Source organism: Hevea brasiliensis, chromosome 1 (genome assembly GCF_030052815.1).
Source record: "Hevea brasiliensis isolate MT/VB/25A 57/8 chromosome 1, ASM3005281v1, whole genome shotgun sequence".
In the NCBI taxonomy this organism is placed as follows: Eukaryota; Viridiplantae; Streptophyta; class Magnoliopsida; order Malpighiales; family Euphorbiaceae; genus Hevea; species Hevea brasiliensis.
Window position 1 is genome coordinate 94,175,531 of NC_079493.1, and position 16,795 is coordinate 94,192,325.

General features: G+C 28.5%; 1 protein-coding gene across 2 annotated transcripts; it reads left to right on the forward strand.

The window, feature by feature from the left end:
- Positions 1–7,044: 7,044 nt before the first annotated feature.
- LOC110644045 (nitrate regulatory gene2 protein) lies at positions 7,045–13,090 on the forward strand. Of its 2 annotated transcripts, none has more exons than XM_021796647.2 (4): positions 7,045–8,806; positions 9,096–9,310; positions 9,859–10,082; positions 11,551–13,090. In XM_021796647.2, exons 1-4 carry the CDS (start codon positions 7,492–7,494, stop codon positions 12,272–12,274), a joined length of 2,478 nt encoding a protein of 825 aa, XP_021652339.2. In that variant the 5' UTR covers positions 7,045–7,491; the 3' UTR covers positions 12,275–13,090. The 2 variants fall into 2 exon arrangements, with proteins under 2 accessions (XP_021652339.2, XP_021652340.2); XM_021796648.2 differs by having other exon boundaries at positions 9,099–9,310.
- The last annotated feature ends 3,705 nt before the right edge of the window (positions 13,091–16,795 follow it).

Sequence of the window (16,795 nt, forward strand, 5' to 3'; positions counted from 1 at the left end):
ATGAGAGGAGAAAAAAGTTGTGATTCTTGTAAATATGAAAAGCAAAACAGACAGAAAGTGATATTAAAGAAAATATTTAAAATTTCCTTACAAGATAGAATTAAGAAGATTTTTTTTTTTTTATTTCAATTGACCTCATATTTTACATAATATAAGGAGAAAATCTATTTCATCTGTCATTTATTTGTCTGGATGTTACTTTCACTTTATTTAATTATTTTTTTTTAAATAGATGAGTCATTGTTTTTTATTATTAATATTGAGTGGGGTCCTCAATAATTTTCGAATGAAATTTCCATAAAAATTTTCAGCAATTCAATTAAGTCAATTGACCCCATTAGTTACCGAGCAAATTCACCCTTGTTTGAATCCATTCTTTAAAGCTGGAATATATTATTTTTTAGTTTTAACCTTTCATAATTATTTGAATAATATATAATATTTTATAATTATATAAAATTTTTAAAATAATATTTATTATAACAGTGGGCGTCATCTGAGTTTTGAGATGTTATAAATCAATTCTTTTAATGTATTAATTGTCTTATTAGATTATCGTAAAATTAAGGTAATATATTTTTAAAATATGATAAAATTAAAAATTATGCAAGTAACAATTTTAAAAGATTTCCCAAAAACTTTCATACCAACATATTTTTAAAGAGGTAAGGAAGAGAATTAGGAAGAATATTTAATTTTCTGAGTTATAGAAAATAAAAAGATATAACACTTTTTCATATCGACATAACTTTGTTATCAATAGATATAATTGTCTATTTTTAATATACACGACTATTTATTAATTGATACATCTATCAATAATAATAATTATTTCTTTAAAAATAAAATTAAAACACATTTATATAACACCTATTCCTTCCCATTATAATTTTATTTAAATAGTTGTTCCACACATTATAAACATTAAACATTTCCTTTAATTTAGCAATGTGAAATTTCAAGCTTTCTCACCTGACATATGAGCTATTATTACATATTTTAATTATAATTATATAAATTTTATAATTAAAAAATAATAATTTTATTCCCGTAAGTTATTACATACAAGTACCTATTAAATAAATAAAATTTTAACCATTTAAAATTTTAAATAATTATATATTTGATTAAAATATTTATTATTAAAATACTTAAAAATAATATTAAATAAAATTTATAATAAAATTTTAAAAATTAAATAAGAGTAACATAATAAAATATTTTTTCAAGCTAACTTAAAAGTTTAATGCTTAAAAACAGTAAAATAAAAAAATTAGTATTTGTCAACTTTTTTTTAGTTATAAATTCAAAAAATATTATAAATAAGCTTTATTTTTAAAGTTTATAAAGTCATTAGAAGCAGATTTAACCTGCTTAAACAGCTTGCAAAGCAATATGTAAAAGTCAATTTAGGGTTGTTAGCAACCTATGGAAGCCTATGGAAGCTACCCAGGATTGATTACTGAATCAGTAAATAAAAAGGAAAAAAAAATAAAAGGAAAAGACATTGAGAAAGAAAGTACTCTAGAAGGAGAAAGCAATGAGTATTTAAAGAATGGGTTATATTGGCATTGTATCCGTGTGTGAAAACACCGATTTATGAAAGTAAAAAATCGAACAAATCCAATTTGTAAAAGGAAACAAAAGTTAGGAAATTTTACAAAGCTGTGTCATTGTCTGACGGAAAACCCTAACCAGCTATACGGTACGGGCTTCTCCAAAAGTCCAATCTACCAAAGTAGCTGGTGTAAACAAGGTGGTATTATGGGAATTAAGCATTAGTTCAGTTTAGTATGAAAATCTTAAAAATTATATAAACTAATTCTTATTTTTTAATTAAATCAAACAAAGAGAAAAACTAAAATAACCAAACTTAATCTAAAATAATCAAACTTAATCGGTTCAGTTTACTTTAATAAAAAAAAGAATTCAGTTTAAATCAATTTGATTTATCGGTTATATTTAAACACGGGATAAGAAATGAGTTTTGAGATAATGAAATGAGTAAGATTTTTAAATTAAAAGTGAGGTGGAGACACAGTAAGTTGAGTAGTTTAGTTATTAATTAGTCATTTCACTTTAGCTTTATTATTTTATTTTAAAAATATAATTTAATATATATTTTATTATATTTTATAATTTTATAATTATAATACAAAATTTTAATAAAATAAAAATTTTAATTAATTATAATTATATTTTAAATTTAATAAATAAATAAATAAATTGATTAATAATTTTTTTAATTAATTTTTAAATTATTTGATATATATTAATAAAAAAATAAATAAAATGAAGAAAATATATATGCCACTTGCTGATTTTGAAATATCATTATTAAAACTCTTATATTTAAATTTTCTAAATAATATATATATAACTTATCCTTTTTAATGTACTTAAAATTTTAATTAAAAATAATTGATTTAAGGAATATATAATATGGTTAATATAGTTTTATAATGTTTGAAATTGTAAATTTAAGAAAATTTTATATTCTTAAAAAATATAATAAAAATTATTTTAGATTTTAATAGTTAAGATAAGAGTTTCACAATTAAAATTTAAAAATATTTAAATAAATTAATATTTAATGTGATAAGTTATATTTTTAAATAAATTTAAAAATAAAATAATAAAAAAGTGCTACATGGTAATTTTTAAACATGCTTATTAGCCTATATAGCACCCTATAATAAAAGATGTGCCACACTATTTATTATTTCATTTTAATAACATTATTATTAATATATACTTTTTTACTATATTTTATAATTTCATAATTATATTACAAAATTTCAATAATGTTAAAATTTTAATTAATTATAATTTTATTTTAACTTTAATAAATAAGTTATTTAATAAATTTTTTAATTAGTCTTTGAATTATTTGACATATATCAATAAAAGAATATTAAAATAGAAAGAAAAATACATATGCCACTTGTTAATTTTGAAAATATCATTATTAAAATTTTTATATTTTAAATATAAGAAATTTTATAAAAATATATATTTTAATTTTTAAATAATTTTATATTTTAATAGTTGAGATCAAATTTTTATAACTAAAATTTAAAAATATTTAAATAAATTAATATTTATTATGATATGTTAATTTTTATAAATAAATTTTAAAATAAAAATAATAAAAAATGTATCACATGACAATTTTTAAACATATTTATTAGCCTATGTGACACACTCTATGATAAAAAAAAAGTCATATGGTAATTTTTTAAATATATGGCACACTCTCATAAAACTATTTTTAAAACTTGGATATATATATATATATATATATATTGCAATGATAGGAATATTATTTATAAAACGCAATGTTTAGTTATTTGGTTATTGCGATTCTTTAAAAAAATTAAATTAAATTAAAATAATCATAATATTTATAAAATAAAATTGAATCAAATCGATTAAGTATAAAATCAAATAAAAAAATTGAAACCAATCAGTTGGATGTGCTGACCCTAATTGGCATTGGTCATGTAAATCTCATTTACATCTTACAAAATTATAGTTTTGTAACGGTTAAATCAAGAGCATCTGTATGATCCTTTTGTAAACGAATTGCGCATGATATGTCAGAAGGTGGCGCATGATATTTATGTGAAGTATTATTTGCCATTGACATATTTCTCATTTTATATGTACCTACCTAGTATGTACATAATCCAATTAAGAATAATGTTCAAATTAAATATTATTTCAAATAAAATTGGAATAAAAATCAAACGAAACTCAATTTTCAAGTTGGAATTTTTTTTGTTAAATTAAATTAAAGAGCTTATATCAAAACCACTTTGTATTTTTTAAAAGTTAAAAATTTATTTGGCTTTTAAAATATGAATCATATAAGTTTTTAAAGTGTTCTGATCCAAATAAATTCTTTAAATCTTTTAAAAAATTAAATAAATATTTTAAAATTTAAATATAGATCAAATTAATTTTTTTATTATTTTGAGAACAAATAAATTCCTCAACTTTTAAAAATAAATAAAAGAACTGAATTATAATTTGTCTCTAAGATTAGATTTGTTTCACAGAAATATATTTTTGAAAAATATTTTTCACATTTTTAAAATTTGAGCACAAAAAAAAATGAGTCAATGAAAAATATTTTTCTAGTTAAAGAAAAAACTAAGTCATTTTCTATTTTTAAAATTTTGATGATTTTATTGAATTGTAAAAATACATATTATTAATTTAACATTGCAACTAAATAACGAAAAATACTTTTATAAAAAAAAATATTTTTCACATATAATTTATTTTTCAAGAAACATACGAAGCCTAATATAAATATAGTTAAGGTCATACACAAAAATTTTCTAGTGTATGAGATCCTCGTTAGTAACGTATTTAATTTGCAATATCTCGATAAGTATTTGCTATATTTTGAAGTAGATTAATAAGTTATTTTTTTACTAAATAATTCAAGAAGCCTCTTTATAAGTTCACTATTTTCATTATAATTTCTATAGAAAAAGTTTCTTGAACCATTTTACAAAAAATAACTTATTAATAATCGGCAAATATTAACTAGATATTGCAAATCAAATACGTAGAATTACTAATAACGACTTCATATATAGCCTTAATTAAATTTATATTAAAGGTAAAATTATAATTTTATCTTTTTTATCTATTTATTTGACCCAAAAATTTATTGAATTTATTTTTAAAAAATTTAAATTATTTATAGCTAATAAATATCTAAACATCTAAACTAATTTGATTTACTCTTTAAAAAGGTAGTTAACAGCTGATACTAATCAATTGCTTTTTTATCAGCTCTATAAATAAAGCTGTTCACGTATATTTTTTTCATTATTTGACAAAAATAACCCTGATATTAAAAACAAGTTGGTAAAAAGTTCTCTAATTGAGTTGGGATTTTTTTTTGTTCTTCCAACGAATATCTCCATTAGGGGCAAAGTGCAAGCCTGTTTAGCATTTCCATTTGAGCTTTTGTTTAAAAGAGCACTTTTTAAAGACAATAATTAAAAATATTAAAAAATAATTAAAAATTTTAATAAATTTTAATCATAATAATATTAAAATAATAAAATATTTTTTTTTCAATTTATTTTTTCATAATATCTAAAACAATACTTTCTTTTTCTTTAAAAATAATTTTAATCGTCCAATTTCAATACCAAACAAACTTTGCGTCCATTCATTTACAATAATCAGTGTTTATGCACTGTATAGAATAATGCTAAGAAAAATTTGATTACTTAAATAAAAAATTAAATATATAATTATAAGTTTTATTTTCGAATTTTTTAAAAAAATTTTATAACAATAAAAGATGAAATGATTTAATTACCTGATATTATTATTCAAATATTGTTGAAAAAATATTTTTTAAATATATTAATTAAAAAATATTATAAATTAAATTTTCAATTTTAAGCTTAAGTTATTGAATTACAATACAATGATAAAATAAATATATAATAAATAAATTAATAATTATATGTTTATTTTAATAAAATAAATTATGTTACATAATAAATTAATAATTATATATTTATTTCAATAAATATAGAAATCATATGATATATAATTATTAATATTTTACATATTAATAATAATGGTGATATATAATTTTATTGAATATTTAATATAAATTAGTTATAATTAAATATTAATTATTAGCTAATAACTAATAATAATCGATATCGATTATTAGTTATTCAACACATTAAATAATTAAAAGGCATTTGACTTGATTATTTATTTTTAATTTTTAACTTAAAATATATTTTTTAATTTATAAATTAATTTAAAAATAAATAATTAATTATTTAATAAAATTATTTAAAATTAATTTTTAAATAATTTAATTATTTAATTAAAAAATATTTAAAAATAATTTAATTTATCAAAATTATCAGAAAAATATATTATTATTATTATTATTATGATTATTAAAATAAAAATAATAATATTATTTTAAAAAAATTATTAAAATAATATAACCTTTTTAATTAAAATATAATTTTAAAATAAATAAATAAATTATAAATAAAATTATTTTAATTATAATTTTTAATTTATTTTAAATATTTCTTTTAATTTATAAATCAAATCAAATACTAATTAAATACCATACTAAACACCCTAAATGAACGCTTCAGGGATTTTGCCTTTTTAAAACAAAGCCCAATAATACGTACATGGAAAATAAAAGTAAACTTTGAAAGAAAATGAAGAGGAGTATAAATTCACAAAAAGAGTGGGTGTTGCTCATAAATAAAAGAAGGACGTTAGATCAGAATTAAATATATACCATAAAAAGGAAAAAGAAATCCCAGGAACAATAAATAGGAGCGTTACAGAGGGGCATATCTGAAACAACACATGAGATTGAATAGACTGAAATTAGACGTCAGAAGGCCAACGGGCGTCAAACTTTCTGTCAAAATTAAGCACCACCAAACGGATCTTTCCTCTCACAGTCGCAAACTTCCAAATTCCATCCCACAATAACCACACTTCCTTTTTCAGAATATTTTAGAACCTCTCTCTCTCTCTCTCTCTCTCTGTGCGTGCCTAGCTAACCCAACCCACACCACGCGACAAGCTCCCAACTTCACTTCAATATATATATTAATCCTAGTGATTTTTGATAGTTTTTAATATTTATAACTAGTTTTATTAAAAATAATTAATTTATTTATTTTAAAATTACATAATAAAATTATAATGATACATGAAATCATTAATATTATGAAAAATTCAACCTAATATAATAAATGCTGGAGAATTTTATTTATTGAGTTTTCAGATTAATATTTTGCTTTTAAATTTTTAATTATTAATTTAAAATATTTGATAAATAAATTTTTGAAATTTATTAAAACAATTATTAATAATTTAAAATTATATTTATTTTATTTATAATTATTTCACTATAATTGCTGAATTAAAATGTCTAATTTAATGAAATAAATTAATCAACTCAAAGAAAAAAATAGTTAATTTCTTTTTATATTATATAAAGTACAAGTAAAAACCGAGGTAGAAATGCACACCCCACTACTACAATGCCCACAACGTACACTGTTCACTATCTCTACTACTATTCTCTGTCTGCTACAAACGACGGCACACTCCGCGCTGGCAAGATTCCCTCTCTGTCCTTCACTTTCAACTCTCTCTCTCTCTCTCTCTCTCTCTCTCTGTCTCCCCTAACTGAAATTTTCCCGAGAAACAGACGGACTATTCAAACTCTTATCTCTATCCCTATCTCAATCGCAGTCGCACCTTCTGCATCATCTTGTCTCTTTTCTTCTTCTTTTTCTTCTTCTTCTTCTTCTTCTTATCCGTCATCTCCTTACAACATCCCAATTCTCTCACCCGCGGCAGTAATTTATAATAATAATATAATCAAATCCCAACTTCCCTACTAATTTAATTTAATTTATTTTATTTTTTTTTTACTTGTTTTAAAACCAATCATCATACATGGGTTGTGCCACTTCCAAGCTCGACGATCTTCCGGCGGTGGCCCTCTGCCGGGACCGCTGTGCTTTTCTTGATGAAGCTGTTAACCAGCGCTTTGCTTTTGCTGAAGCCCACAATGCATATATTTACTCTTTGAGAATGATTGGTGGTTCTTTGCATCATTTTATAGAACAGGATTATTCTGCTTCCGGGTTTGTTCCTAAGCTCAATTTGCCTCCTCAAAGAAAAGGCGATCCGCTCACTCTCAGCGATGAAGGTACCAGTTCACCCAAGAAGCGTAACATAGCTCACGACTCTCACTCCAACTCTGGTTCCCACCTGCACTTCCACTCTGATTCTGATGACGACGACGATGATATCTCGCATCTCCATCATTCTGATCATTCCTCGCCTTTGCACGGCAGTGGTAGCGGAGGTGGAGTTCATATCGAGTATATGCCTTCAGAGTACATGGGTACCGGGCACGATTCATATGCCGGTGGTGGGTTTCTGCACATGAATTATATGAAGAATAAAGCCACCACCCCGTCTGTGGTGTATGAGCAGAGGCCTGTGACTTCAGAGACTGTTCATTTTGGTGAATCTTCAGCTTCGTCTTATTTTTATCCGAATAGTTCCTATCAAATGAATTATTTATACCCAAATTATGGTCCTGCTGGCGGTGCAATGACTGGGTACTACGGGTCTTTCCCGCCGTACGGGTCTTCATCTACACCTCCGCCGCCGACGGCTTCCTCATCAAAACCTCCGCCACCTCCTCCTTCACCTCCTTCAACTTCAGCTTTGGATTTCTTGAATCTGTTTGACAGCTATGATAATTACTATCCTCCTTACACGCCGAGTAGAGACTCAAAGGAGTTGAGGGAAGAGGAGGGAATTCCTGATTTGGAAGATGAGAATCACCAACAAGAGGTCTTGAAGGAGGTCTACGGACACAAGAAGTATGTCGATGGTGGTGGTGGAGGAGGAGGAGGAGGTGGTGGTGCTAAGCCTAACAATTATTCGAAATCAGTGATGATGGACGATGGGGATGCTAATGTTGGTGGAAATACTGAGGCCTCCCTTTATCAAACGAGACCGAGTGCGTCCATGGATAATGATGGACTGGAGTATGAGGTGCATGTGGTGGAGAAGAAAGTTGATGATGAGAGATCAGAGGAGCATAGAAATGCCGGATTTAAGAGAGGTGGTGGTTTGTTGGACGTGTCTCAAGTGGCTTTCGAAATCAAGATTCAATTTGAGAGAGCTTCTGATTCTGGGAAAGAAATTGCCCAGATGCTTGAAGTGGGGAGGCTTCCTTATCAGCGTAAACATGGTGGGTATAAAATGTTCATTATCCAATGATTTTTTTTTCTTTTATAATTATGTATTTTTATGTCAGTGAGTAATTGACATGGTCTCATTCTCATATGCTTTCTTGATCTGTATGGGTTCTTGTATTTTTGGTCTTTAATTCAGTGTTAATGTCCTAAGCGCAGAACTAGAGATGATAGTTTCATTCAAATGGTTGAGAATTCTCATGATTGGTTTTATATATTGTTATTTAAGTGAACTGTACTTCATTTAGCTAGAATTTGACTTGCAATTTTCTGATCTTTGTGAAGCAGTTTCTAAGATGTTGAATGTAGTCATTCCTTCATTAACTGTAGTATCCTCACAGCCATCTACTTCCAAAAGTGCTGAGGCCTCATCCTCCAGTGGCAAGGATGATCCAGCTTACTTGGAAATCGATGAAGATTTGGCGATAAGGTCGAAAAACCTTTCTGCTACCTTGCAGAAGCTGCATCTTTGGGAGAAGAAACTCTATAATGAAGTTAAGGTATGCTGTGTATTATTGATTTCTTGAGCAGTTGGGTAGAAGATTAGCCAGCTGAACAGAATACCTCCTGAGATATCTGAAATTTGTTAAACTGGACACCATTCTTTCAATTGTTCCATGCAATTTTGTTTCTTGGTCAATTCAATCTTCTTTGCTTATGCTTTACCAAGTACAATTTTCCTCTTCCATTTACTTTTTTCTACAAGCAAACTCCTGAGATATTTACCATGATTTTGCTTGGAAATGTTATTATAGGAAGCGTGATTTCTGAAAGTGTCGTCTTTTCATATTTTTCCTTTGGATAGCCTTTTTGTTTGATATGGATTATAATTCACCCATAAAGTATGCTATTTCCAGTGCCAAAGTCTTTACAGAAACATATGAGCTAAGATTTCTTGTATGCCTACAAGATTTATCTGGTAATTTTTTTTTTGGGGTCTTTGGAGATGGTATTTTTGCTGCAATATGGGTACGGAACACTGAAGCAATATAGGATTCTGTATTCTTTACTGAATGGTTGTTAACTAGCCATCATTCTATTCTTGCAGGCTGAGGAGAAAATGCGGGTAGTTCATGACAGGAATTGCCGTAAGCTGAAGCGTTTGGATGAGAGGGGTGCTGAAGCTCATAAAGTTGATGCAACTCGGACATTAATTAGGACTCTTTCCTCAAAAATAAGAATTGCAATTCAGGTTGTTGACAAAATATCTGTTACAATAAACAGGATTAGGGATGAAGAGCTATGGCCACAGCTAAATGAATTAATTCAGGGGTACATTAGCATTTCTTCTCTTACAGCTTTATGCAGTATTTTCCTGTTCTTTTTCCTTTTATGCTATCAATGTGTCGATTGTTGTTGTTGGGTTCGAATGGCATGGTTACTATATTTGATGTCAAGATGTATTTAATTAATATGTGATAACTTATCATCTGTATGTTCAATGTAGAGGCTGTCCTTTATATTTGACATAGGGATGTGATTAACATTTTGCTACTTGGCATGGTAGAATCAATGTTAGGTTGAGGAGAGCTAGAACACTCTGATAATATGGGATTCTAATAGAGTGCCTGCTCTAACTTGGCTAGTGATCTTCAAAACAGTAGTTAAAAAAATCCTGATAAATAATCTAGGGTTCGTACTGAAGGCTGTGAAGTAACAGAATCGACTGTATTTGTCTGTTGACTCAGTCCTATGTTAAGATAACAAGCATACTAGCTTTAAGGTTTCATATTTCACAATTATATAATTGCATCATCAGGCTGAAACATTGGTGCATGAGGAACTCTATGGCCATTGCTATTTAAAAGTTTCTGATTGTTTGGGATATTCACATAAGAGAGGGAGTGGAGTGGAAGAGTGATGCTTGATGGTGCCGGTTAAGCCATTTTAATTTTGGTGTAGGAGAGGGAGTTCCCGTCTTTACTGATTCAAAGTACAGAAGTCTCCTTCAAGCATAAGCAAATGTAACTTGATGTTTCAGAAATAATCTAGCATTTTACCAATCATTAGGAAATATTTTGTTCCAGATAGTTGGGTGAGTGGATTTAAGTAGAAAACTTTGATCAAACAACTAAATGGTCTAAGCTTTAGAGTTAGACACTTGAAGGACAAAAAGGGTTCAATCTCTAGATTTTGCTATGTCCATGATAATCTTTAAGATTTTGTATGAGAACTATGATAGAAGATGTCTCTTACAGGCAAATTCTTAGCATGTGAGTGGACCAAAATGCCAAATCCCTATTTGGACCCAGGGCATTATTGTATCCTCGCTCTCTCATATGCCTGCTAAAGCATCCATTGTTTCCATTGGACTATTAGCTTAGTGGTTGAGTGCTTGCCTCGTATTGCAGGAAGTAAAGGGTTCAACAAATGACAACCCGCTTCCCTTTAAAAAAATTTCTGAAGTACCAAAAAGAAGTAACCATTGTTAATTGCAAAAACCTCCATCATGTCATTTATGACTCTTTAAGACATGTGAGTTGAGTTTGGTTAAAAATATGCATAAAATAAGGACAATATGGAAATTGTTGAAAAACAGATTCTCATGGTTTTAGTTATCTTTATAAATATGGGCAATTCCATTTTCTTGAAAGTGGTGGTTGGTATATATATATATATATATATATAATTCATGCATGTGAATTGTGATGTTAAAAATTTAACTTAATTTTTTTTCCTTATGAACTTTAAAGTTAATTGTTGGTTATGATGGTAGTTTATCTGGCCTTTTATTCTTCAGATTAACCAGGATGTGGAAAAGTATGCTTGAATGCCATCAGAGTCAATGTCAAGCAATCAGAGAAGTTAAAGGATTGGGTTCTTTTGGATCAGGTAAAAAGCTTGGTGATGATCATCTTAAAGCCACATTGCAGCTTGAGCATGACCTTCTTAATTGGACTTCCAGCTTCTCAAGTTGGATAGGTGCCCAGAAAGGTTATGTCAGAGCCTTGAATAGCTGGCTTGGTAAATGTCTCTCGTATGAACCAGAAGAAACACCAGATGGAATAGCTCCCTTCTCACCTGGTAGGATGGGTGCGCCTCCAGTGTTTGTAATCTGTAATCAGTGGGCACAATCTATGGATACAATATCTGAGAGGGAAGTAATAGATGCAATGCGCACTTTTGCCTCTAGTGTGCTTAAGCTTTGGGAACAGGATAAACTGGAAATGCACCAGAGAATGATGATGAATAAGGATTTGGAGAGAAAAGTTAGAAATTTAGATAGAGAAGATCAAAGGATACATAAGGAGATTCAGGCATTAGACAAGAAAATTGTTCTTGTTGCTAGGGATGGTTATAGTCTATCTGTGACTGGAAATGTAGTATATCAGAGTGATACTAGCAACAGCAGTTTACAGGGTAATCTGCAACGTATTTTTGAGGCCATGGAGAAGTTCATGGCTGAGTTAACAAAAGCTTATGAGGAGCTGATTCAGCGTAGTGAAGAAGAGAGGCTTGCTTGAGAGCACAAGAGAGTTTGTTTCATAGGGCAGTATGGTGCAATTGAAATACATCATATTTTTTGCACTTATGACTTCACTTGTGAGAAATTGAAGTGCAAGATCTGACAGAACTAATGATACGGAATTAAAATGTTCCATTCTGTGGTAAGTGGAGCACTCCTTGTTTGAAGTCTTCAATTGAGGGTAGACTTCATCATGTGGTGGATGATGGTGGATCTTGGCTCAGTGGCAACCCGTAGCCCGTATTACTGGCTTAGATGTTGACAGATCGAATTGTGAGGGGGATGAGATGATTTCATTTCTCTTCCACCAGCATTGGCTTTAATCATATTGATCCAACAATTATGATTGAATGACAATAGGGAATTGATAAAAAGGGGCAATGGACATAAGGTTATGCCAAACTCAAAACCATATTTGGCCATTGCGTATGTTTTGCAAAATGGATGCCGGCTAGCTAATAGGATGTCAATTGATGTTGATGACATGTGGTGCATGTTAATGCAATATGGGCCATTGATTTGCAATCAAGCCCCATGCTTTGTGGAAGTAAGCAAGGCGGGAATAAACTTGACAAATTGAAGAAGCAGATTTCCCCACAATTTTGATGAGTATGTATTCAGTTGTAGGTGCAAGGGCTGTCTAGAATGACGCAAGTCAGAGAAATGCTCAGATATCAAAGTAACATGGTTAATGTTTTTTGCTTCCTTTTTTTTTAAATATTTGTTCATATTAATCATTGTACAGGCCTTTTCAATGAAAAGACTTCCAATAAATGAGTATTAATGAAAATGTGCCAAAGGTTTTAGTGATGAAGCAGAAAGAGTATTCTATGTATTTTTCAGGCTGTTCAAGCCTGTAGACAATCTTTTCAAAATTCTCGCAATGGGTTTGTTATTGCAGAACCTGTTTTGAACTGCAACACTGTGCTCAAGTTTGGCGACATCATCTGTGCAGTTCTGGGCATATTTAGCATGTGGATCTCTAGTGATTTATATTCTTCTACTTTGGTAACATGCTTATTCTACGATTTACGGTGGTAGAGTGGCACCAAAATGAAGTTGCCAGTGAAAAGCTCGGGAAAAATTATTATGGTTGAACAGTGTTGCCAATAGAAACTTCCACCCTTTCTTTAATATGAATCTAACAAAACAAGCACGATAAAGTCATATTTAAACAAGATGCAAGTTTTGGTGAGAGTTGGAAATAGAAAAGCTAGGGACTTATTAATTTCATTTTTTTTAAAAGAAAAGAAAAAAGAAAAAGCCAATATCATTGCATTAAAAGGCTTAAGAAAAAAAAAAAATCAATGAGTATGCCCAAGTATAACAAGAAATTCTCAAACCCAGTCATGCTTTCTACACAAAATAGACAATCTGAAATAGAAGCATGCTGCCAATGGAGGGGAAACTCCAACATGGAAAAAAAAAATTATTTTATGGGACTACCATTATTAATTTGTTAGTATATAATTGATTTCTTCCCTTTAATCTCCTCAATCTCCTCATTAAGTAAGTGTTTTTACCGATTGTAATATTTCTTCTTTCTAATAACTCTTATATCTATATACGTTTGGAAAGGATTTTGAACATATTTCATCAGATTTATCATTATTGATAGATTTTGAGCAAATAAAATCTTAAATTTGTCCTTATTGTTAGATTTTGAATGTATGATTTTGTTATTTTTTTTAATGGAGTTATTATGTATTTTATTTGTGAGTTTTTTTTTTCTCCCTTAAAGTTTTGAAAGTACCACAAATTCTACAAGGTGATTTCTATGTTACTTGGTTCCATACAAAGTATAATTACTTTGTTATGGAAAATAAAATGATTTTACTTAAATTTATAATTTATTTTATGAGATTTTTGTAAAATTAATAAAATGGGTGATAAATTTATATAAATTATCTATGTTTTGAAAAAAAAAAAACTTTGTATCAACAAAGAACTTCTCATTCTACAAATATTTCTATAGATAATGCGGAACAACTACAAATTTTATGCTTGACTTAATACTGGATCCAACAGTTCAGGTCTACACTTATTTCTCTCCTTATAAGTGAATTTGATGGGAATTTTTATGGCTATACTAATGATTAAGTTGAAATTTTGAATAAAAGTACACCAAATCCACAAAGACAGGCATATTCCTGTTGGAAATCGAAGGTGGCGGGGCACAATCCTCAAAAAACTTTTTAAAAGAGAGACAACACAAAAGCACTATTTTTACTCTCTTTACAGTTCTCAGTTACACACACCTCTCTCTCTCTCTCTCTCTCTCTCTCTCTCTCTCTCTCTCTCTCTATATATATATATATACACACACACTTAAATTCTAGTCCGTGAATCCATTCCTGAGCTACATTAATGAAATGAACTCACATATTCATATACATGTATCACACTTAATAACAGACACTTAACTAGAAATTACACTTACATTAGATTCATGAATAAACTATTTATTTTCTAAATATAACAAGATATAACGATTAAGTTTATTTTTTTAACATTTCCTAAAAAAAAGTTTATTTTTCAACATTCTCCCATAAATTTAATTATTCCCATGTTACTCAATCATTGATTTCGACAACGATTGCTTGGACCACATCCATGAGGAAAACCACGAATCACATAACTTAATTTGATATTTGCTAGCTGCTTTTCCTTCTTGATTACAACTGCATTCTTCAGCTTAACATTTCTCTAATTTTTCTTCTTTGCGCTCCATTCTCAATTTTTCATTAGCTTTATTCAAATCTTCAATCAAATTATTTGCTTTATATAGGCTTCACTCATTCACATCCATAACTTTCGCTTCATAAAATATGTCATATTACCTGTAAAACAACTTCATTTTTAGCCTTCTTTTTTGAAAACAGTCTAAATCCTTCTTGTATGTACTTTTATTCACAAACTTTTGCTACAATAGTCAATTGATGACTTAGGCCTGATTGATCACATGTATAGATAGATGGGGGCAAATTCAATTTTTCAAGCAATTCTTTGAGAATAGGTTTCATTAGTACCTTCACAATAATCTTGATTCTCCATTTTCACTTAAATCCTGTTTGGCATTGAGATTCTAGGCTAAAAAATATTTTTCAAAAAAAGCATTATTCTAGATGCTGTTGAAAAAAAATTTAGAAAAAATTATTTTGTTATTTTAGAGTTTTTATGACTAGAACATATCAAATTTAATTTTAAATTAATTTTTAATACCCTCTTCCTAACATATTTAAAAAAATATATATTTTTCTCAACGACAATATCAAACAGACCCTTATTGGATTCCTACATATCCTTCGTTTTAAAGAGTTTTTTGTCACACCCTTTCAACTCCTTAGAGAACCTCCTTGGCTTCTCCAGTCTCCTGGAAGACTCTTCTCATCTTCTCGAAGACTTTTCTCATCTTCTTCTCTCTCAAACAGGTTGTATTCTTGTCACAAAACCTGGGGACAAATGCAAGCAATACACTCAACGAATCTATTTTCTCAAACCTGGAGTAGACAAGTAATAGGGATTTCTCTCTTCGTAAGTGTCTTCTTTAATCAATGCTTATGAAACTCTTATCTTTCCAAGTTCTTGCCTTGGGCTTGATACCCTGTTGGAAATTGAAAGTTGGATTGGCACAATCCTCAAAGAACTTATTAGAAAAGAGATAAAATAAAAGTACTCCTTTCATATTAAAATATGAAATTTCCACTTTCTCTCTCTTTTACATTTCTCACTTGCACAGACACCTGTATATAATATATAGTGTATGTAATATAACTCTTAAATTCTAGTACATGAATCCATTCAAGAACCACACTAATGACTTGAACTCACATATTCACATAGAGACGAACACACATATTCACATACATGTGTGACATATAAGACACTTGATAGTATACGCTTAACAAAATATTGAACTTATATTAGATTCATGTATTAACTCTTTATTTTCTAGATATAACAATTAAGTTTATTTTTCAATAGTTTTAAAGTGTTCCATCCAAATTTGAAGGTAATGCATTAAATTAAAAAATTTAGTGGAACTAACTTATTCTTGCCAAAGTTGAAGGGTGTTATGAGATTTCACTAAACATCTTGATGAATTTGACATCCTACCCTTTGGACAACCATTTGCTTTGTTTTTGTTTTTTTTTTTTTTTTCTTCCCATCATCCACAAAATCGAAGAAGCACCTAGTTGCTCAAGAGTTGGCTATCTAAAAACTTACCTTCAAAGAATCAATCTTCACATATCCATCTTTCTTTTAGGTGACACTAGCCTTAATGACTGTGCTATAGTAGAAGTCTTTTGTTAAGGACTTTAGGTTAAGATGACACTATGGACAAAATTGAGGACTATATATTTTGCAATCACTAAATATTATGATAGCTATAAGTAGGGAATTTAATTGTAAAGACAAAATTCCATTGATTTCCATTAATCAAGGAGAGAATATTCTTCTTAAGAGGCTCTAAATTATCGGGTGTAGATCACTCAAGCACAGAGTTTTGTGCTAAGAA